The sequence below is a fragment of the Silurus aristotelis genome, assembly GCF_946808225.1.
Source record: "Silurus aristotelis genome assembly, chromosome: 29".
In the NCBI taxonomy this organism is placed as follows: domain Eukaryota; kingdom Metazoa; phylum Chordata; class Actinopteri; order Siluriformes; family Siluridae; genus Silurus; species Silurus aristotelis.
Window position 1 is genome coordinate 8,577,976 of NC_139602.1, and position 25,076 is coordinate 8,603,051.

The 25,076-nt window shown below is 37.7% G+C and overlaps 1 protein-coding gene across 4 annotated transcripts in view; it reads right to left on the reverse strand.

Moving 5' to 3' along the window:
* The window catches only part of arhgef10la (Rho guanine nucleotide exchange factor (GEF) 10-like a), a 183,645-nt gene that overhangs the window by 112,248 nt on the left and 46,321 nt on the right, over positions 1 to 25,076 (reverse strand). For all 4 annotated transcript variants that reach the window (XR_014532458.1, XM_083535258.1, XM_083535257.1 and 1 more), the window contains 3 exons: positions 19,552 to 19,697; positions 15,383 to 15,537; positions 1,262 to 1,377 (listed from right to left, as the gene is read on the reverse strand). Coding sequence is in view for 3 of the 4 variants with exons in the window: in XM_083535258.1 (XP_083391384.1) it covers positions 1,262 to 1,377; positions 15,383 to 15,537; positions 19,552 to 19,697 (417 nt within the window). In the remaining variant the exon portion in view is untranslated. The remainder of the gene's footprint in view (positions 1 to 1,261; positions 1,378 to 15,382; positions 15,538 to 19,551; positions 19,698 to 25,076) is intronic.

Sequence of the window (25,076 nt, forward strand, 5' to 3'; positions counted from 1 at the left end):
CTACATCATTACTATTATTTACTGCAGTCATCGGCCTCATCCAGGATGTAGACGAGTCTGCTTACAGACAGGAGGTTAAAGAGCTGGATGTCTAATGCAATCGCAACAACCTGGAACTCAACACGCTCAAAACAGTGGAGATGATTGTGTATCCCCCCCCACTCACATTCATGAACAGCACCGTAACATCAGTGGAGTCATTTAAGTTTCTCGGTACCACCATCTCTCGAGACCTGAAGTAAAACAATAATATTGACTCCATTGCTAAAAAAGGTCCAGCAGAAGTTGTACTTCTGCCAAGTGCGGAAATTCAACCTGCCACAGGAGCTGCTGAAACAGTTCTATTCTGCCATCATTGAGTCTGTCCTGTGTACATCCATAACTGTCTGGTTTGGTTCAGCTACCAAATCAGACATCAAGAGACTACAGCAGACAGTCAGGACTGCTGAGAGAATTATTGGTGCCCCCCCTGCCCAACCTTCAAAATCTTCACTCCACAGAGTAAGGAAAAGGGCTAAGAAAATCACTTTGGACCCCACACAGTCCACCGAGTCCACTCTCTTCAAACTGTTGCCTGCTGGTCGACCTCGTCCAACAGAACAGCCAGGTACAAAAAGTTTTTTTTCCCCCACAGGATATACTTATATAATTAACACTTAACAATTGAAATATTCATAACTACACATTGTCCATCATAACTGACACATTTATACATAGGCTCTAAATGGTACATTTGTAAACTGCACACTTGTAAACATAACACATCTGTACATTTATTTAAACAATATTTTTGTATATAGTGCATTATTTAATTGTTTGTTTTACTTATATTTTGTTATATTCCATCTCTACTAAGTCATTTCTAAGTACGTCTGCACCATCATATGTCTGTACTTTCTCCTGCACTGGAAGATCCTGTCGCCGAATCAAATTCCTTGTGTGTGTAAACATACATCCACTATAAAAAAGCCGAAAGGGTATTTCACACTTGATTACAAGATTTGTATGTGCCATATTTCACATTTAGACTTCATTTGCTGTTATAATAAGATCCACTCTTCTGGGAAGATGTTGCACTAGATTTGCTTTAGGAATGTCATGGATTTAGGGTGCACTTTGCCTGACATTGTTCTCGAATTTTATTTAAAAAATTTCATTAAAAGCTCCTTCACCTGCATTCGTATTTATCTGGACTCTCATGGCAACAAGTGATAATAATGTGATGTGTGGTGTGTGATGGTGAGATGAGTAATGTGTTTACCTGGTATGTGCCCTGTAAAGTGCCCACCAAAGAGGTGACGTGCTCCACCACCGAAAGGTCGTGCTGCAGTTCATGGAGTTCTTGATAAAGCCGAGGAGGACCCAGGATCACTTTACCTGTCAATCAAATATAATCTCATTTATAATCTCAATTAAATCTCATGCATTAAATATTGGCCTTTTTTTTAGCTATCTAACTAACCGATTTTCCTTTTTGCCATCAGAATGGTCATAATGGAATCTTTTTCCAGTAGATACAGAACACAGATTACACACAGTAGGAACATAAACATCATGCGTCAATTATAAAATTTACATAGCAAAAAAAAAAAAAAGAATTCAAACTGACTGAATGAATAGATTGCGGGATTTTTATAATGAAAGCACTGCAGCATAAAGCATGATGCATTGCATCATCGTCCGGATAATGATCTCGCACTAATTGAGGCATCGTTAAGTCATTTATTTTGCAAACTCTATAAAAGTAGCAGCAAAATTGAAGCCAGACAGAAATCAGATGGATGAGATGAAGATGGGGGAAAAAAAAAATGCAACTCTGGAAAACTGTCAGGTGCTTGAATGATTATGGAATGTAGGAAGAGACGAGTAACACAGAAATGCAGGTAGATGTCGAAATTTCAGCAAACTGTATGAGCAAGGGTTTCTCTACAGGCTGTGATCAAATGAGGATGAGAAGAGAAATCAGAAACGAAGCACAATGTACAGCTCGATGCGCACAGTACCCCTGCAAACAAGCATGCAGTTATTTTTCCATTAATATTTATAGCGCTGAAGTAAAATAGATGTAGGCAAAAATGCACACGAGGTTTCAGAGGCACATTAGGATCTTTATTTATTTAACAATAGTGAGAGAATTGTGCCGAAATATAAGAAAAAATCATCAAGAATTCAGCAGCTGTTCGGGTTGAAACATACTGTGGATGAAACGAAGGAATTGATAACTTACGCTATGTCCATACTATAACGTTTCAGTTTGAAAATGCTGAATTTTTTTTTCTCGGTTTTTGCCTTCTATCCACACGGGATGACGTTTTCAGTCGACGCTTTTTGAAAACGCTCTCCAAAGTAGATACATTTTGAAAACTTAGTTTTGGTGTTGACTTTTGAAAACAATGGCGCATTGCTTCACATTGCCACAACAGTTCAAAGGGCAGGAAAGTGAATAAACTTAATAAAATGAATAAAAAGAAATAATAATAAATGAATAAAATGAAGCATTTTCAGACTTTTCAGTGTGGATGAACAATTGTGGGGAATTTTTTTTAAACAAAAGTGTGGACACAGAGCGCTTTTAGACAAAAACGCCATTTCAAATGTATCCCTATTAGTGTAAATGTAGCCTTAAAGATCAACTCTTGACAATCGTGGTGAGCAGGAAAGCAACTCCAAAAGCATGACACTGAGTGCTAGAAATCGAATACAAATTAAAAGCAATGATTTTCAAAGGTTAAAAATTTTTTTATAAAACTATTTATGCAACTGTTAAAGTCATTGAAGCAAAACTAAAATTAAAAACCGAAATACGAAATAAAAAAAAGTTATATTTTTAAACTATATCACTGCGTAGTAGCTGCCTCGGTTATCAGGTTGAGTCTCACTGTATTGCAGTGCGTGTGTTTAACATACAAACAGCCCCAAAGCACAAGTTCAGTGATGCTATTGTTGAAAATGTATTATTGTATGTAATTAATGAATATTTATCATAGGTATAAACCAGTGACAGGCCGTCTATCCATCAGACTTCAGCCGTCACATCACGTGCTCCCAGGATCAGATGGTACCTTGCAGCACCTGCAGGCGTTTTTTTCTTAGGCACACTCCATGTTGCTTAAAACTGTAACCTTACCCAATCAGACTGCCAACTGGCCACTTTGAGGACCTCTAGAAGGCATCCGATCATGTTGGCATTTTCATGTTTTGATTAGATGGCGAGGGAACGCACTAGTCAGGGCTCGCAAGCTGCATCTGTAGCAAACTGCACAAGCTCATATGTATTTAAATGGATTTATTAACTGTTTTTTTATTCCACAATGTCTGACGGAGGAAAAGAAACTGATTTGTTTACAGATAGACTTACAGGGACATTTACAAAATGGACATTTCAAGAAAAGCGTGCTCACAAGAAAGCCTGCAAACAGTTTGCTAAGGACCTGAACCTGTCCAACCATGTCCTGAGGTCTGATGAGATAACCTTGTTTGGCTCAGATGGTGTCCAGCATGTGTGGTGACATCCTGGTAAAGAGAACCAAGAAAATTGTGTCTTGCCTACAGTCAAGCATGGTGGTGGTAACATCATGGTCCAGGGCTGCATGAGTGCTGTTCGTACTGGGCTAAGCTGCGTTTCGTTGAGGGGAAACACGGATTCCAACATGTACTGTGACATTCTGAAGCAGAACATGATGCCCCTATTCAGAAATGGGCCAAACTGCAATTTTCAAACATAATAACGACTCAAAACACTCAAGATGAAACTGCCTTGCTGAGAAAGCTGAAGGTGAAGTTGAGGCCAAGTGTGTTTCCAGACCTGAACCCTATTGAGCACCTGTGGGGCACCTGTGCATCTCTGGTGAATTCCATGCCCAGGAGGATAAAGGCAGCGAAGGATTCAATGGTGCTCACACAAAATATCTATACTTTGGGCACAGTTTTGACATGTTCACTGAGGGTGCACTCACTTTTGTTGCCAGTTATTTAGACTGTAATGACAGTATGTTGAGTTTTTTTCATAGGACAGTAAACCTGTTCTTCTATACAAGCTGCACATTGACTACTCTAAAATATATTCAATTTCAATATCTTTTAGAACATATGATAAATGGTTGTTGAAATGCACCTGTGAGAGGAGAATTGTTGAATTATGTTTTTTGCGTTTCTTGCTTTAGTAATAACATTAATTCTCACTGTATGAGACTTCTGTCTGTGATCTATATAATATTGATGTTTTCTGTATGGCCTCACATTGGATGTATTAAGAGGTAGATTGACACAATTAGGACACGTCAGACAGCCTAGTTGTGAAATGCACAGTCACTAATAGGTAGTATATAATGTTCAAAACTATTAGCAGTTTCAGGAATCTGCTGAGAAAAAGACAGTCCTGCTGTTTATATAGTACTAACGTATTAAAAAGAAAGTCTAATTAAGTCAAGTCAAGTTTATTTCAATAGCGTTTTTCACAACAGACATTGTCTCAAATACTGTGGCAAGGAAAAACCCCCTTAGATGTTATGAGGAAGAACCTTTAAGAGGAACCAGACTCAAAAGGGGAACCCATCCTCATTTCAGTGACATCAAGAGTTTGATCATAAATCTTTCAACAATACAGAACACTGGAGAGTGAGAACTAACATGAGTACTGGAGTATAAGATTATAAGTAAATGTTCTTTCTACAGTCTTATACAGTCTTTATGGTTATAAAACAAGGAGCTACTGAGCTTAACATTTATGATTACAACTGTCGAGCGCTTCAACTTCCAACCCGCACAACCTACAGACATGGCCGACATTAACTACAACTCCCTGAAGCAAGACAGATAGCAAGACTATCTGTCACCCAGCTTCTAATGATGCACACCTGTTCTTAATTACGCACAAACCCGCTCATGCAGGACCTTTCATTCACGTATTCAGCATGAAGTTTTGGGGATTTAAAGATTCACAGACATGTTATGAGGGCTCCATGTGGCTCATTTTTAGAAAAAGCATCATAAATTTGGATCAATATTATAGGTTAGTTTAAAATGATTAGTTATGTTGAGCGATAAAGCATGTTGCGTTATTATTATTGTTATTATATATTCAAATGAATGTATTTCTCACATTCATAACCATACACAGCGTAATATGAAACGCTTGTCACGACTGTTCTGTAGCCTAAAAAAAGTATAAAGAAACAAAAAGGATCGAAATAAAACAATAAAGAAATATAATAAAAGAAGCGGATGCAAGCGGAAAAAAAAAACGATTGCACAAAACAAAAAAAACACAATGAATCCAAACACAAACTAAACAAAGAAACCTAAAGCGGAAAAACAAGACATGCGGTGCAACAAACAATGAGTCTGTATACAAGTCTTAATTAACCAACAATGTGATTCAGGTGCATGAACAAACATGTGGCATGGCCATGGGATGTGCAGAAATGTAGTGAACAAAAAAAAAAAAGAAAATGCATGAAAAAAATGTTTATAGAGAAAAAAAAACAAGTATATCGTACACCAATAGCAATTAAAAATGCATATATACAAAAATGTACAAAGGATGGTCCGAGCGGTTGTGATGGCAACTAATCTCACCACCCCCATCTCAGACAATAATAATAATCTTCTTATTTCGGCTTCTTCCATTAGGGGGCGCCACAGGGGATCATCCGTCTCCATACCCCCCTGTCCTCTACATCTGCCTCTTTCACACCAACTACCTGCATGTCTTCCCTCACCACATCCATAAACCTCCTCCTTGGCCTTCCTCTTTTCCTCCTTCCTGGTGGCTCCATCCTCAGCATTCTCCTACTGATATACCCCATGTCTCTCCTCTGCACATGTCCAAACCATCTCAATCTCACCTCCCTCACCTTGTCTCCAAAACTCCTGAATGCGCTGTCCCTCTAATAAACTCATTTCAAATCCTGTCCATCGTCGTCACTCCCAATGAACATCTCAACATCAAACATGAAATAAATGAATTCAAAAACGTATAAACGAATGTGTTTGCTGAATTTAAATAGTACACACCAACAACATGCATAAACAATGCAGTACTTACACTATGACTGTAATAACGAATCACAAACGCATCCACTGCTGCAAATCCCGGTTTATTTGGAAAGATAAGGATCAACTGAACAACCTGCCATAAAGCATTTCTGGTCCAATAAAACAAAAGTGTTGTAATTTAGAGAGTTGTTTCTTTGTTCACGTCACAGTACTTCGATTGGTGTATTGTTCGTTTGTGTTTCGGAGTAACTTTCGCATAACTTCTAAGTGGTAAAAAAAAAACAAATATGGCTTGTAGAATATAGTTTTACAAAACGAATGAGACGAATGAGTGATGGTGGTGTTTGTTATGCACCACCTTGTAAATGAAAAACATTCAAATGTCTATTTCTAATTTCACTCATTCTTGTCAAACTTTCATACGTTACAGCAAAAACAGCATATCTTTCTTCTCAGATTTTCTCATTTTTTTAAAATGCAGTTTGTTTGAATTGCATTAAAGTGGTAGTGCCTGTGGTTGTAAATGGTGGATGTTAGTCCAGTACAGATATGACTGAGATTATCCTAAAACAATTACAGCCTGATCACTGTTGGTATAATGAGCTCCTGTACCTCTCAATTGTACACCTGACCTGAATATGTCTTCTTTTAAAGGAGTTTCACTGATTCATAAGTAGGTCATGGAGGAGGTACTGTTCCTTGTGGAGAATTTCCGTGAATGGTTTATTTTTTCAATAAAGGCAATACACAACATATAAAAGCTAAAAACAGCTCCTGTATACCTGGTGGAGATGTCTTATATTAAAATCAAACATTCAGTAGATCACACATTCAATTATTTACACTCAAGGTCTTTCTCTCCAAAGCATGTAGACCAGATCTTCAAGGAGCTCCCTTTGTGCACAGGGGCATTGCCATGCTGGAACAGGTTTGGTTTTCCAAGTTTAAGTGCATACAAAATTGTATTAGAGTGCATCTAAAGACGTCCTGTACAATTGAGTGCCTCCAGCTTTGGGGTAACAGTTTGGAAAAGAACCAGATGGAGCAGGAAAGGTCAGGTGACCCAATATTTTTTGAAATATAGTGTATAACGACTTCCTGTATCCAGTGCTTCTGCACATTCTCTCTTATTACGCTGACACAACCTACTAAACAAACTAGTGTCATATCATAAATCACACACCTGGGTATAGTGAGACCATTCAAGTTTGTGTTTAAAACTCATTTCTTTTTTTTTATTAAAACACCTTTAAACATAAAGAAAAATAGCGGTTTCAGGCGTCAGACTTCTATATTATCTAGATTTGTAAATACTTGAATCTCCTTGAATCTAAATGATCTCCTGAATATAAAATCTCATTCATTTAGACAGGAGCTTGTAGCCTTTCCATGTGGCGCATTGAAGCCTGTTGTTTCCACACAAACAAGTCGTTGCGTCTCAAACCTTCGTTTATTCTTAAAAAAGAGACCCAGGAAAGTGACTTTCTCCCCAAACTTTTCCTTTCCCTTTTTATAACAACTTGGAAGCAAAAAAAGCTCATTAAAATGATTTGATATTTCCCATTCTTAACAAAAAGAGATCAATGCAGAATGCTGATCAATACTCTATTGTTTGTGGAAAAACAAAGACTAAACCTGAGAAGAAAAATATAAGAAAAGAAATATAAAAAAGTGACGTTTTACAGAAATATGATGGACGTTAAGGGAGGAGGAAAGAATGCAGGTGTCTCATTAGATGTGAAATGTGCCATCGATTTGAAATGCCCACCCTCCATCCCACTTTTTTTTTCCCCCTGAAGTACCCAGCTTGGGGGAATCGATAGCAGGGGAGAGTCCAGCGTGAGAAGCATAATTAAATCCCAATGGTGAATTCAGTGGCCAGAGAAGTGTCGGGCTGTCACTGCCTCCACATAATCAAATGGCCTGTGTGTGTGTGTGTGTGTGTGTGTGTGTGTGTGTGTTTGAGGAGGGGAGCAGATGCTAAATGTAACAGAAAGCCTGGTAAAAGGACTTAACTTTACCTTTATCCTCCAATTATCATTCTCTCATTATATGATTTATTTTCCCCTTTTTCTCATACTATGCTTTTTTTATATCCTAATCAGCAGTATTGGGACACCTGACATTTCCAGCAATATGTTTTTCTTTGACAAACTAAAGACACACAATTGTATAGAATGTCTTTGGATGTATTAGCATAACATATTTCCTTTACTTCAGCTAGGAGACCCAAACCTGTTCCAGCATGTCAATATCCCTGTGCTGGAAAAAAAAAAGCCAGCTCCATAAACATCTGCTTTACATGTTGGGTTGGAATGGAAGATCTCCTGCAATAGTGCTTCAACACTATTGAGCAGTTTTGGGATGAATGTGAATGCTGACTGCACCCCAGGCCTCTTGATCTCACCTACTTCAGTACTTGACTTTACTAAAGCTTTTGTGGGTGAACGAGCACAAATCTGCACGAGTACAAAATCTTCCCAGAAGAGAGGAGGTTATTATACCAGCAAATGAGACTTCAATGTGGAATGTGATGTTCAAAAGGTATATAGAAATCGTATAGTCGGATGTCCACAAACTTTTATCCATACAGTGTGTTTTCATTAGCGCACTTTTGATTTGAGTTGACAATTAATGCAGAAATGGTGAATTTTTGGGCTAAACAAACAGTTAGGTAGTTAACTAACACTGCTAGGTGGCATGTAATACAGGCAGATTAGTAATATATGTATGGTGTGTTGCCTATTTCAATCTCAGTATCCCAACAGGAAAACATCTCTCTTTGGGAAACAACAAGATGCATACAGCAAAATGAAATCATAATTATATCTTATTTGCCTCCGAAATTATTTGATTGGCTCATTGGGAATCATTGAAGCCAAACCTTTCCTGCCTTCACACATCTTATCTTAATTTGTGTCAAATTGACTTTTTGATTTTAGTCACTGTTGCTGAAATTCGTACTACGATTTTGCCCATGTACTGCATAAAGTAATCAGGTGCACTGCTTCTCACTACTCAAATATACATGGCGTTATTCATACAAATCCAAAGAATATGCTCAGTTTAATTTGTGTCTCTGCTGTTACGAGACCTTGACCTATTTGTTTCGCTAGTTCCTGATTCTGAAATTCTATAGCAATTTGACCTACAGTTGCTCGTCTGTTGGATCGGACCACACAGACCAGCGTTTGTTCCCCATGTGCATCAATGAGCCTTGGCCACCCACGAACCTGTCAACCAGGAACAGCCCACAAGAGCTCAAACTCAAGCCCAAATCCTTACGCTTGCCCATTTGTCCTGCTTCTAACACATCAACTTTGAGGACAAAATGTTCACTTGCTGATGTTTCTCCCACTAACAGGTGCCATGATGAAGAGATAATTAGTGTTAGTCAGTCACAATGTTATAATGTCAATGTTATGCCTGATCAGTGTTTTTAAACCTGTCTGCTGATGATGGTGTTTATTCAATCTTTCACTGTACCTGTTTCATTCAGAACTTTACATGACAGGTCTTTAAATACAGCTTGATTCTATAAAAAATAAAACCCTTGCAGGCATGCTGAAAAAGGACAGATTGGAGTGATTGTTCCCCTTGTGGATAAATAACGTCCAAATATTTATCTATAGTTGCATTTATTGTTGTCTCACATTCAAGAAATTGTTGAAGTTCCTGTATCACTAATGTTATAGCAAGTACTGTGTAAAATCTTTCACAGAAAGTGCAGCAACACAATCTTTAAAACACAATCAATAAAAACTGAATGTTACACAATACTGTAAAAAAGAAATATTAGAATACCAATATAAAATCATTAGAAAAGTCATCAACAGCCTTTGACCAATCAGAGCACAGCATTCAAAGTCACTTCAAAGATATATTTCAGATTGCTGTTATTGCTTTCTTTTTTATGGAAATACAATGACTGCACAATTGGATGGAAATCTCTCTCTCTCTCTCTCTCTCTCTCTCTCTCTCTCTCTCTCTCTCTCTCTCTCTCTCTGTTACACACACTCTCTCGTATTTATCTATTTTTCATTCTCTCCAACCTGCAAGGCATTCTTCTACACCCAGATTGACATTCCTGCTGCTAAATCAATAACTCAGCACAAAGATACAGCCCTGGACACAGCCCTGCCGGTGAACGTGCAGCGTTCACCGGCAGCGTAATCCAGCCTAATCCAGTTGCTGTACCAAAATGAGGTTTTCGTGCCACATGCCAAAAATACTCTCTCCCACACGCTCTCTCACGTGTCCAAGGCAGGAATTCGAAACAGGCGTTCTCAGAGCTGTTATCCACAGCTCAACTCAACTTTATTGTTATTCTTTTACATACACAATATCCAAAAGAATGAAGTGTCATTACTACGGACCAAGATGCATAGACAGCGACCAGTTACAGTAAACATTAGACATAGCAGAGTTAATGTGCAATAAATATGAGGTAGTGGTGATAAATATTAGGTTGAACTGTAAGTAATCTAAGAACAGAGTAAAGTAAAGTGCAAGTGCACAGTCCGAGATGATCGTGTGCAAGCTACAGAAGCCAAATTTTCATTTTGGCTCTGTCTTCATTTCATTTCATCTTCTCTCGCTTATCCGTAATTCGGTCGCGGGGGGCAGCAGTCTAAGCAAATTCCCCAGACACTTCTCCGTGTCCAGGGATCGGGCTGTTAAGGCCCCTGCCTTCGACTGCTGCCCAATCCTCTCTAACCCTAACCCTAACCCTTACGGTCCCTCCTGCAGGTGGTGAGCCCATGGGAAGGCTCTGTCTTGATTTACATTTTATTGTATCTGCATTTTTAAATCATATTGTATGTATTTGTTGGAATATGTAATATAATTTAAAAATCAAACCAACAAATGTAGCATTTCTTTTTTTATTTCTTCTTCATCTTCCGCCACAGCGGATCATCCGTCTCCATATCCCTCTGTCCTCTACATCTGCCTCTATCAACCCAACTACCTGCATGTCTTCCCTCACCACATCTATAAACCTCCTCCTTGGCCTTTCTGTTTTTCTCCTTAATGGTGGCTCCATCCTCAGCATTCTCCTACACGATATACCCAATGTCCCTCCTCTGCACATGTCCAAACCATCTCAATCTCGCCTCGCTCCCTTGTCTCCAAAACGTCCTACATAAGCTGTCACTCCCAATTCTCCAAATTAGATTAAACTTTATTTTCATTGCAGAAGTTACGGTACAAGGCAACAAAATACCGTTGGCATCTAACCAAAAGTGCATATTAACATATGTATTCTTATAATAATGTTAAAAGCACACAATTCTATAGGACGTCTTTGGATGTGGTAGCATGAAATTTCCCCCTCACTTGAACTCAGAGACCCAAAGCTGTTCCAGAATGACAATGTGTTATATGATTTAAATGGTTTGGAGTGAAAATATGAAGTGACCTGCTTTAAAGAACTGAGCTCAACCCTATTGAACACCTTTGGGATGAACAGCAACACTGACTGCACCCCAGGCCTCCTCACCTCACTTACATCAGAATTTACTAACACCTATTTACATGAATGTCATTTTCATTTGATCAGACTCAAATCCAAATTGGAACATCTTCCTGGAAAAGTGGAGGTTCTCATATCAGTAAATGGGGACTACATGTGAAATTGAATGTTTGAAAAGCTTATACTAAACAAATGGTCAGGTAGACACAAACCTTAATCCATATAGTGTGTATCTAAATTTAACAAACTACAATTTACAATTAGAAGACAGCCTGCTAACACGAACTATTACAATTATCATAAATATCTATTTTGCTAGCAAACTAGTTCACTTAGTAAACTAAATAAATAAAGTATTTAAGCTTGCTGCAAATTGCTTGCTAGTTCTTGCTAGTTTGTTAAGAAGCCTTGCTACATTATCAAATTGTAAAATCAGTACAAAAGCTAGTACGAAACTAGCAAAACTTTATACCTTTTTACCAAATACATTTTAGTTTTTTTAAGCATCTGTTTACTCTTCTCCTCCTGTGGCCTCCTATAAAGCTCTGACCTTAACCCTATTGAACACCTTTGAGAGGAATTGGAATGTTGACTTCACCTCAGGCATCTTCACCTCACCTACATCAGTACCTGACTTTACTAACATTGTTTTTGCTACATTTTGGAATGTTGGATAGCAATCTAGTTAATTTTAAGCAAATTGGTTTGGGACAAAGCCTGTTAGCATTAAGCTACATATTATACTTTAAGCCAGTAGTCATCTTTTTTAGTAAACAAGTTACCCTTCAGTAAATTACTTTAACATGGATTGAAAATTGAGACAAATGATTGCTAGCCATCTAACTAGAAATAAGTGCCCTTATTGCTAGCAAGCTAGCTTACATTTACAGCATTTGGCAGACACCTTAATCCAGAACAATTTACAGGTATTTTCATTTATACAACTAAGCAGTTAAGGGCCTGGCTCAAGAAACAGCATTCGTGCAGTGATGGGATTTGAACTCGCAACCTTTCAATCGGGGCTCCGCTAAGCTACCACCTCCACAAACTAGCTAGCTAATAAGGCATACTGGTTGGATTGTAAATCCATTTTTGATATTAACCTAGCTATTATGAATTTGCATCCCTGGCCTCATACCTTGTAAATAACACCTTTATTAGTAAGCAATCCGGGTTTATTGTGAAATTTTACTATAAGCATATGGCCAAATTACCAACTAGCCAACTGAGCCAATGATTTTAGATGTAATTACTCATATTATATTAAACATAATTCACATAGTGAAGCTATCTATACTTAATGCTTCCAAAGTTATTTATTTATTTATTTATTTATTCCCCTTTGCTGTGACATTTTGTGTGAAGCCTGATTCAGCAAAGAGAACCAGAAAAAGTATACGAGAGCCAGCAGGGGTTTACATCTCTATACAGCATGCAAGTATAGAGAGGTTCCCGCAAGAACCATTTCATCAATAAATTAGGGCACCAGGGCTTGCAGGAGATGAAAAATGAGTCCATTTTTGAGGTGTGCACAGGGACCATGGGATATGATTTGGGCCCAGGCACCCCGCAGAGTGACATCATATGAGAGGGGAATTGTGATGACGGGCTGAGTGAGTGCGAGTGTGAGTGGGGGTTACTATAAATAGCAGTACATGCAGCAGAGATGTCTGTCAAGAGTAGCTCACAGTGGAGCAATGGAGCCTAGGATATGATGGCAAAGCGATGGCTTAGAGACGCATATTAAACTCAAGTGTACTCAGATCAAATGGGAACAAGCAAGAGAGATAACCCTACTTTCACTCGCAAATGACAAAGTGACAGGCCGATCATGCTTTTTTTATTTATATATACACTACATGTGCAACACGGTGGCATGCGTTCAGAGTGACTCAAAAGAGTGACTCGAGTGACTCAAAATTTCTGAACTGAAATATGTCTGCAAATTATGATAAAGACTTGTAGAAGCAAAAAAGATAAAGGTTTGGTTTGAATGAATCTTTGGAGCAATCCAATTGTTTTTTTTTTTCCTTGGACCAAACTAATTTTCTCAAACAAAATGGAGAAACAAACCATATAACTATGGTTTATTAAAAGTAATATATATATATATATATATATATATATATATATATATATATATATATATATATATATATATATATATATATATATATGCTGCAGATTTGTCGGCTGCACATCCATGATGCGAATCTCCCGTTCCACCACATCCCAAAGGTGCTCTATTGGATTGAGATCTGGTGACTGTGGAGGCCATTTGAGTACAGTGAACTCATTGTCATGTTCAAGAAACCAGTCTGTGATGATTCGCGCTTTATGACATGGCGCGTTATCCTGCTGAAAGTAGCCTTGAGAAGATGGGTACACTGTGGTCATAAAGGGATGGACATGGTCAGCAACAATACTCAGGTAGGCTGTGGCGTTGACACAATGCTCAATTGGTACTAATGGGCCCAAAGTGTGCCAAGAAAATATCCCCACACCATTACACCACCACCACCAGCCTGAACCGTTGATACAAGGCAGCATGGATACATGTTTTCATGTTATTGATGCCAAATTCTGACCCTACCATCCAAATGTCGCAGCAGAACCAGACAGGGGTGACACCCGGTGTGGTCTTCTGCTGCTGTAGCCCATCCGCCTCAAGGTTTGACATGTTGTGCGTTCAGAGATGTTCTTCTGCATACCTCAGTTGTAACGAGTGGTTATTTGAGTTACTGTTCCCGTTCTATCAGCTCAAACCAGTCTGGCCATTCTCCTCTGACCTCTGGCATCAACAAGGCATTTGCGCCCACAGAACTGCCGCTCACTGGATATTTTCTCTTTTTCAGACCATTCTCTGTAAACCCTAGAGAAGAAAATCCCAGTAGATCAGTAGTTTCTTAAATACTCAGACCAGCCCATCTGGCACCAACAACCATGCGATGTTCAAAGTCACTTTATTCACCTTTCTTCCCCATTCTGACGCTCGGTTTGAACTGCAGCAGATCGTCTTGACCATGTCTACATGCCTAAATGCATTGAGTTGCTGCCATGTGATTGGCTGATTAGAAATCCGCGTTAACGAGCAGTTGGACAGGTGTACCTAATAAAGTGGCCGGTGAGTGTTTATGTATGTGTGTATATATCTTGTTAAATGTTTCCCAAATGAAAATAAAGTTTGAAGGCTTGTGAGAAGCACCAGTGATCTTCTATTGATAAGCAAGTTCTGTTAGTTTGCTTTGCTAATCTACAAGCTTTCGATGTAGACTAACAAGATACATATAGATACTTCAGTTCCATTTAAGGCCACAATATCAGTCGCTTCCCAGCCACAAGAGACAAACTCTATTGTTTGATACGGATAAACAAATTAAGCTGGTAAGTGAAAGCACAAAGACAAGATTAAAAAAAATGCTTCCTGTTTCTTTGCTTATCATCCCATTTTCTATATCAATTATAGATTGGCTTCAGGAATGTCTGTGCCAAAAAATGCTATTAATATTTTAACTTCGGAGCATGAGCTTTACTTGATTGCACCTTCAGATAGTGGTGTTTTGTATCTCGAAATATATCCCAGCACGTCTATTGAATACTTTTTTCTTTAATTATATTTCTTTGTTTCAGCAAAAGCAAAACACTTTTATAATAATTCCCACCTCACAGTGTGACCTTTTTAATTGATTTATGACCATACATGCGATATTTGTGGTCTATCAAAGAGTGAATTGATATTGATTGCACAGTCTGTTTCATTGCTTCTCAAAATATCAGCATGTCAAGCAGATATCAATCGGCAAAAACATATATATTAATAAATAAGTAGTAAAACCGGTCAGTAAATTTTGCAAGCAGTGAATGCAGTCACCATTGTATAGGAAGGAATGATAAGAGTAAAGTAAAGCTTACTGAGGGTTGAAGAGATGCCTGAACTTTTGACACCTCCTGGCTGAAAGAGGGCGTCCTTGCTGACCTCAACTACCTGGACTTGCATTAAGGGGGCACTCCACTTCATGGTGTACTTGGGCCCTACTGGAACCAAACTGCTGATGTCTGGGGGACCCCTAGTGGCAGAAAAAAAAAGAAATACCCTTCAAACACTCCAGGAACATTGTTGATGGCCCCTCTACCCATTCTCATTTTGCAATAATAAGGTGTAAATTGATGCAAACCAAATTTGCTCAGTGTCCTTTGAGGAAGCAAATGGCTGAACGTGACAAGTAGATTTTAGTACCAGAACTTGTCCAGAAAGAATTGCAAGGGATATCTATGTCCATTTCAAAATAGCAAAACTAAATGTTCCAGGTGAGACTTTTTAGAGATTTAAGGGGAAGCGATAAAATTTTTTAATTGTGTAATTCAAAAGATATAGGCCGATGGAATTGCTTTAGCTCTGCTTTCTGGCAAGTGCTGAAAAATTCACTTTCTGCCCACAGCCTTCTTGGTCACTTATGTTATATAAGTCACAGCCATTTCTCAGGTAGTGAGTAGAAAAAAATTATGGAGCACAAATAAAATCTTCACAGCATCCCTGAAAACATTTTAAATAAGGTGCTGTCAGAAGTAAAAAAAAAAACATTGGTGACATAAAGTAAAGAAAAAAAGCTCCACAGTAGGACTGAATTTATTGTAGGGCCCCATCCTAATTCACTGTGTCTTGATTTCACTTCCCTACAAATGCCAGCTGAGCCTTTTGGACCTTATTGAGTTTTTTTGCTAAGAGTGATATATGGAACTGAACCAAGTCGGAATATTTTGTTTCACGCTTTCCTTATTAGAAAGCGAATACACAAGATGCCAAAGTACTTTTTTCTCTGATGCATAGCATGACATGATGAGTGTACATGTGCCAAGAAGTAGTAGATATATGGAAAGTACTGTTAACTATAAACATCATGATGTAGCGTTGAATGTAGTGTCTTTTCTGAAGAAAAAAAAAGTGTCACACTAAATAATATTGTTAATTGTACTATGAATGGGGCCCCTGAGCAAGGCCCCTAAACCCTTAGTGCCCCAGGGGCACTGTATCATGGCTGACCCTGCATTTTGACCCCAGCTGGGATATGCAAAGAAGAAATTGCACTGTGCTGTGAAGAATGTGACTATTAAAAAGCACATTACCCTACCTACCTTTTTAGACCTCAGTCTTTACTTTATACTTTATTCATGCTTGGTAACATTAAGATACACCAAAATTAATTTATGTATTGTTCACTTTAAAAGAGAAGAAAGGCTTAGTCTTGCTAAACCATTTAGAACATCTGGCCTCCTTTATAACCTTCATTCATATTGGAAAAGCCAGGCTAGCTCTAATGCACAAAAGGAAGTACACATTCAGCTACTGTAATAACAGCCATTATTTTTCTTTAACCACATACTTGAATATGAGTAAGACACTCTCCTTGATCATTCTAGTGAATTCACTTATAATTTGGAGTTTTGGGGGGTTTCTGCCAGCCTTTTATTATCATAGAGACCCCAAAATCATACAGGATGATCAACTTTGTGACAGACTTTAGACTTTGTGATTTTGTCTAGTGTTCTCTTTCCTGACATTTATCATGCTGTTGGATAATTTCCACCAAAAACAGAACAGATAGAAACGTACAAGGTGGTATTAAAAAGGTTCTAGATTAATGCTGCTAACTGGTGCTTTTCTGACCACGTGTCTTACCATGTCTGTGATTTTTCTTAAAGGACAGCAAGTTAAAACAAAGAGCAAACGTGAAATTCTGCATGAAACTTGCCACAGAAAAGTTTGACATGGCATTCGTTTGTCATAAGGCGAGGTTGCAACGAGTCTTTCAAGGTGTTTTAAGTGGTGCGTGAGCTTCAAGAGCAAGAGAACATCACTGGAAGATGACGATAGATCAGAAAGACCTTCAACAAGCTCAACCCTAATTCCATTCAGCAACTTGATCGCCGGAGAACGATCCACATGCTATCATTTGCACAGCCTAACTTGCCAGATTTGGATCTGCAACTGAAGACTTCGCTGTCTTCTTTAAGATAAAGCTCCAGGTCAAAGGTCAGCGTTTTGACACCATTGAGGAGATTCAGTGTGAATCGCGATGTTTACAAAATTTCCAGGAGGTATTTCAGAAGTGGCAGGAACTCTGGGAGAGCTGTATTGTTGTGCAAGGGGACTGTTTTTGTAAACAAATCTAATCTCAAAACCTTTTGATACTACCTTGTATTTACCTCCAGATCTTTGAATACCTGCAGTGTAGAGTTCTGGATAAGTTTTGGAAAAACATAATTTGGGTAAGGAGTTGGTACTCACTGCTTGAAAGCCCATGTTTATCAATGATGGAACTGAACTATTTAAACACTACCTTAAGGTGGCTCTGCATCATTTTCATGTTTGGAGCCAAGAAAGAGGTTGGGGAGCTGCAATGATATCAGATGAAATGTAAAACCTGAACCCCCTGGCTCTAAGATCCAAATGAGAGTCATAATGTCTAATGAGTGCAAAATGCCCATTCTATGGTAAGTCAGGGGAACAAACAAATAGCATTGCTGAGCCAGATTCAAACCATAGAAAAGCCTTCGCTTGGGGAACTTCATTCAGTTGAGCCAACAAAAGTTAATGTCCTTTATACTACTGTACATTGACCACATCAAAGAAAACAATGTTTCTAAGATTGGAATCTTTCTTGGTTTTTTATTAATACCTAGACACCATTTGACATTTTTGTCAGAGTATTTGCAACTGTCATTACAATCTCTCAGACAAGATGACCCACGAGATAGGTACGAGTTTGATGTCATGCCTTTCAGGTTTGCAAATGCCTCCGTGACATTTCAAACGGTGAAGAACGTAGTGGTGGCCTGCCTTTTATCAATTTTTGTGTGATCTCATAATAGCTTCTCAAATCCTTCAGCTATAGTCCAAGGACCGATCCGAATTCTTCTTTCAGCTTTGGAATGCTAAGACAAAAGTGCCACAATAGTGTTATTGGGATGGAAGGTCACACCAAAGGAGGGTTTTCTAACCTTATCTGCAAAAGGCCAGTGTGGCTACAGTTTTTTTTTTTTTAAACCAAATAGAAGCCACACCTGATTCCACCTGTTTAATTAATTATCCTTGTCCTTCATCATTCGAACCATGGCTTCAGCATGGTTCAACAAAGCCACACTGTTCCTTTGCAGATAAGTTTGAAAAATCCTTGCTCTTGAAGGGCAATTAAAAAAGTTGGTCAAAGAATTATCTTTTCATCTACCATCAAGCCAAAATCTTCGTCAGCTTGTCAATGCCAATGTCCATGAAAAGACTACATAGACATTTTCTCAGCTTTTAGGCATTTTTCAATATAAAGCTGTCCTGAATGATAGGATTTCTTTAGGCTATGCATCAGCCTGTGACATTTTGGGGGCTATTTACAGAAGCCTATTTGTGAGATTTGAGGTAAAGGTACATGCAGTGAACCAAGATGGTCTATAATACAACAATTGTTCGATTTCTATTTTTCTGTTATATTTCTATAAGTTCAAGAACCTTGTAATAATGAACACTCCCAATGTAGCTTTGTGTCCAAGGCAGGCTATTCTTTGACTCTATATGACACGAGTCAATTATTTTACATCGACTGAATGCACAATATGAAACATCCCAATGACATTAAGAAGCTACGTAGATCATTAATTGATATTTGTGCAGTGTACTTAGAGAACAAAGGTTTTTTGTGAATGGCAAGAAAAAGAAGCTAGCTGTTTAAATAAGCTACTGTATAATGATTACCGCAAAGGTTAAACCCAGATAAATGGGCTAGAAGACAAAAACATCCCTTGTTTACCTTTTGCTTCACAGATCAATAGCACTGTCATAGATAATCGATGAGAGTGGAATAACAAAGCTCTTACTCTTTTGATGTATGGATATAATCCTTGCATCAGTAGCTAAACACATTTTTTTGTGGATAATGAAGATCCTATTTAGTGTCAGTGCCATTACAGCTAGACTGATGCCACATTTAGACTCTCCAATTGACTGGCTTTCAATCAGTAAGTGATTTCTGGGAGGAGTAGGTAGACAGCATAGTGGTCACTCAGGAGAGTCCGTTGGCTGCAACACTTACTTTACGTTGACGTTTGCACAGACAAGCATGTTGTTGAAAAGGAAGACTTTGCGATCCTTGGACTTGATGACCTGGCCACGCTCGCCGTACACCGTCTCGATTAACGTCTCACACAGGACCAAAGAACTCTGATCGGAATTCAGGGCCTAGAGAGAAACGACAATGGAATAAGTCAGTTAGCTTCCGTCTGCTCTTCCATGCCTCTGATGCCAACTGAGTATACCGTACGTCACCAGTCATGCCAATGATGAAAGATTTAATTCTAACCTTATCGTTTTTCAAGTTAAACATTATAGTTCAAGAAAGTAGCCAGCATGACCTAATTTTTTTATTCGCTTTGAGCTTTCTGATAAGTATATATAATTCTGTTTAACTCTTAATTTCTGTCAACTGAATTTCTCTTAACTTCTCTGCTGGGAGACAATGTCTATTGTGAAAAGCACTATAGAAATCAACTTGATTTATTTTTAAAGGACAGTAATTTGTGTAATGCTATACAAGCTGCACATTGATACACTAAAATATATCCAAGTTTTATTTCTGTAGTATTTTTCCTGCATAAGATACATTAAAACGATTGCTGGAATTTTACAAAAACTTACTTTTGTGATATTCTATACATATAAGTTAGATTCCAATATCAGGCAAGAATGGAACAAAATTTATCTCCCAAGACTCCAGCAACTGTTTTCCTCAGTTCCCAAACATGTACAGACTATTGTTAAAAGAAGACATGATGCTACACATTGGTAAAGTTAAGTCAAGTTAAAAATACATTATTTAAATGCTACATTTACTCAGTTTAAACATTTGATATGTTTTCTATGTTCTATTGTGAATACAATTTGGGTTTATGAAACATACAAATCATTGCATTCTGTTTTTATTTATATTTTTTTAGTGTTCTGATGTTTTTGGAATTGGGGAGGTATTTATTTTATCTGATTTGGTTGATGCTTTTGTCCAAAGTTAAAATACTTGCAATTCCGACAGAGCGAATGAGAGTCTAGGATCTTGCTCAAGGACTCAATCGAGGCAGTTAAGTGGTGTTGGAATTTGAACTCAAATATTTTCTTAAACGGTGATCTACTATTGTACAAAAATGAGTAAACCAATCAAACTTGCAGAGCCTCGCCACTATATACTTAAAGTCACTTGTCACAAAGTCATTTTATGCTTCTGGCAAAAAAATAAATGCAATAGACAAAAAAAAATGCATGCACTCTATGCATGATAAGATTATAAACGTTCCAATCGAGGAGTCTACTTTACAAGTTACATTATAATTATCACAATTAATGAACCTTAATTAATTGCATTTATTTAGCATATCTTAAAAAAATGTGCCACAGATTAGACTTTTTATTAGTCATTATTATAAAAAGGAACAATCAAATTTTTTTTCAAAAACTCTTCTATAAATACAACTCAAATGGAAAAAAGTGAAGACGAGTTGCACATACCAAATCTAAATATTATTTCAGGCCTGATGTGAAAATCATCATTTTTTTCATGGCTCATAGATGAAAGAAGATCTATACTCGATATTCCTTACACATGCCCTCAGTGTTATCAAGCCTGCTCAGATAACACCAATAAACCTTTAGCTGTGAGTGAACTGCGAGGCTCAGTAGTTTAAACAAACACCGTGTGGTTTTGCCTGAATGTTCATAAGCACACTTCTATAAATAATGCATCTGTTTTCCGTCCTGAGCCACGGTCCGATGTCGCATCAGACAAAATGAGTTTCTGCTTTTATAGGGAATAGAGAGTGGCATTGAGCCTTTGAAATGCATTGAACAATTAGAAGAGCAGCTGAGCTATGCATTCTCTGTGCTTTTTAATACTGTTTTGAACATGCCCTTGTTGAATTCTCCTTAAACATAAAAATCCAGTGTGTACACAACAAATCAAACATAACATTTTTGAAGTATTACATATTCCATTGCTTATGTTTGCATTTTTAAAAGAGATGTAGTCAGCATTTTTTTTTAATTGCACCACATTGTAGATAAGCTCCTAATGAGAATGTTAACTCGGGTTTTGTGGCCTTCTAGAGGTTAAATCATTTCACTTGAGTTGTTGCTTTGAAAAAGTGTATCCTTATAAATAAACATACAACTTTGATTGCCTAAACTGGCAAGTATTTCTTCAATAAGAAGAAAAGTAATTATTTACCTGCAATTGGAAACCATTGGTTTTTACCTCTACAGCTTAAAGATTCATAAAGTTACTGAGCAACTGGCTCAGGATCACAGGTTGCATAAACAGTTCTACATTTAATCGCCCGTCACTGCACACCTCAACAATGATAAACCTGTAATGAATGGACATCCGGTGCCACCCAGATAAGTCTGGTTCCTCTCAAGGTTCTTCCTTATACCACCTTAGGAAGTTTTTTCTTTCCACAGTCACCACTGGCTCTTTAGTACGGATAAACTTACGGTTATAAAAAAAAAAAAAAAACTTATAGGCACTCAACATATACACTTTCTTATACAACTGTATTATCTCTGTAAGCCTGCTCTTAAACATTGTCCAGTGTTAGAAGTGCTATACAAATAAAACTAAAATGTGACCACCCCTTGAGGAACCTGGTTTTCTTAAACCTAAACGAAATGGACGCCTAATTAATGTCGTTGCTAACATCTGTGTTTGTCCTGCTATCTCATGTCAGAATGACTGCTGTGAAAAAAGTCTATTTCACCAGGTTTGGGCTAAACATGAGTTTAATTCAGTGGAAGCTTGCTAATAAGATCAACTATCAATCACATCATTCCATTCAAAATGCCAAAGTTTACAGAATGTGACAGAGCTAAAATTATACATTTGCATCAGGAAGACCACTCAACAACAACAATGGTAAGATTTTAGCACAGTACTGTATCTACTGCATGACAGACAGACAGACAGACAGACAGACAGACAGACAGACAGACAGACAGACAGACAGACAGATAGATAGATAGATAGATAGATAGATAGATAGATAGATAGATAGATAGATAGATAGATAGATAGATAGATAGATAGATAGATAATACCATTAATGCTGAAGCCACACTATAGCTTCTACAGTCTTTTCATCAGTACCTTCTCATCAAGGCCTTGTCAACTCTTAGGTCACTGACTACCTGATCAGAGTCTCTGGAGTAACTTACAATTTAGGTCCAACACATGCACAGATTCCTCCATGATGTTAAATGTTGAAAAAGCGTTTATTCTTTATCAAAATGTTAATAATATTTCACCACACAAGCACCAAATTCAGACAGGACTAAGAAAAATTCACTACCTACCCAAAAAAATATATAAAATTCAATGCAGATTTCAGGTTTTTGCTTTAAGATTTAAAACAAATATTCCAACAAGGACACATTACGCAGTAAAGCAAACTAATTACCATAAACATCCAAAAACTTTATTTGTACACTCAAACTTTCTTTTGCATTACTGCACTATTAATCGTACACAAATAAATGAGGTGCATTATGCCAAATGAATCGTTAAACAAAAAAGACACATTCCACTAAAATCTTGCACTTTTCTCAGCTAATTACCAAGCGGGTTTTCGCATTCTGAAAGGAGTCGAAATGATTTTTACGATTCAAAAATTGGATGTGCATATGGAGCAGAAACCAAACAAGCCCATAGATCTGAAATGAAATAATGCAGTAATTAGTGGCTATAAAAACCTTTGAGATTAGATTCTAGTCTTTAAGTCTTTAAAAATATCATTAAAATTTCCCTTTAGGTCTCTACAAGACCTAAACCTGTTCTAGTATAACAATGCCCCTGTGCACAAAGCAAACTCCATGAAGCTTTATGTAGGTTGGAGTGGAAGATCTCTTGCTATAGAGCTCTGCATGCCTCAACCCTATTGAACACCTTTGGGATCATTTGGAACACTAACTGCACCCCAGGTCTCATCACCTAATAATGTCTTAATGAGCACAAATCTCCAGTGGAACATCTTCCCAGAAGAGTGGAGATTATTATAACAACAAACAGGGACTAAATGTGGAATTTTCAGAAAGCTTCTTCTGGACAAGTGTCAAACTGTCCAGATATATTTGCTCGGTACATAGTACGCACATTGGATATTGAAGTATAATACAACTTATAGTAAACCTACTTAAATTGTACACAAAAAAATTCAATAATATTGAATTACATTATTTCACCATATGACTTGTGATATGTTTAAACATACAGCAGCTTGTGGCAACAAAGCAACCAAAAGCCATTGGTTTTCAATAAGAGCTGTGACCTTAGCAACATCAACCAATAGACTACTAGATTGAGAGCATTTCCAGAGGCACACAAACGCTGAGAAAAGTTCAACTATACAAATATAGAGTGTAGCAATTGCAGTTGAAGACAGAAGAGCAAACTTGATCCTCTGATTTGGAAAATGCTTATTGCGTAAAACGTGGGACCACCTCCTGGTGACTTTATACTCTCATAGTGAAGGGTGGCAATGCCAACAAATTATATTTATTGTTAGATATTTGAGTACCATGTATCTTCATCGCAATTGTGCCACGTAAGTACCAATAAATGGTATGTAGGTACCACGTAACTGCCCTACTTGTTGGGGAGGTGGTAGCTTAGTGGTTAAGGTACTGTGTTACTGATCCAGAGGTTCAAGTCCTACTATTGGCAAGCTATCACTCTTGGGGCCCTTAAGTGAGGCCCTTAACCCTCTGTGTTCCATGGGTGCTGTATCATGTCTAACCCCAGCTTCAGTAAGGGTAAATAATTCCCTGTGGGATCAATAAAATATTCCAAAAAAACTGTCATGGAACAAAATGCAGATTTAAAAAAAAAATTCTGAGACATTTTATATTCATTAAACATTTTATAGAGCATAAATTCTCCATTCTGATTGGTCAGATGGTGCAATTCAAATCACAGGTAAATGCATTGATCTAAAACATCACCTTTTTTTTGAGACTTGAACAGAAGACCATCTACATCAATACATTTTTTTATGAGAACATTGATAGAAAGAGTTTCCACTGTCAGCACTTTTAACAATTTGAATGTTTTCTGTTTTTCACTTCTTAGTTTCTCAGGAACTTAATATAAGCTATGTGTGTTTTTTTTTTTAAGAAGCTATTTTATATAACAGTTATTAAAAAAGGGCTGGATGATGGAATAATTGATTAGAGCGTAACTGATAATGAGGATTTTTTTATTTTTTTTGCACAATCCGGTCATTGCGTTCTTCTTGATCTGTTGAGAACGTATGCTAATATGCACATGAGCATCTTATCCTTTTATTAGTTTTCATAAGGGCAGGTTTAACCATAGTCAGAAAGTGTCTCCTCCAGGGTATTGCTATAATATGTGCTCTATAGAGTGTGTGTGTGAGTGTGTAAGTGTGTGTGAGTGTGTGCGACTACCAGCAAACAGAGAATGATGTGTGTGTTAAACCGAGTGACACAGAAAATCTTCCCACACACAGTTTTTAGCTGTCTTGCTCCAGTAACTCGGATAGCACACAACAAAGGATGAATATT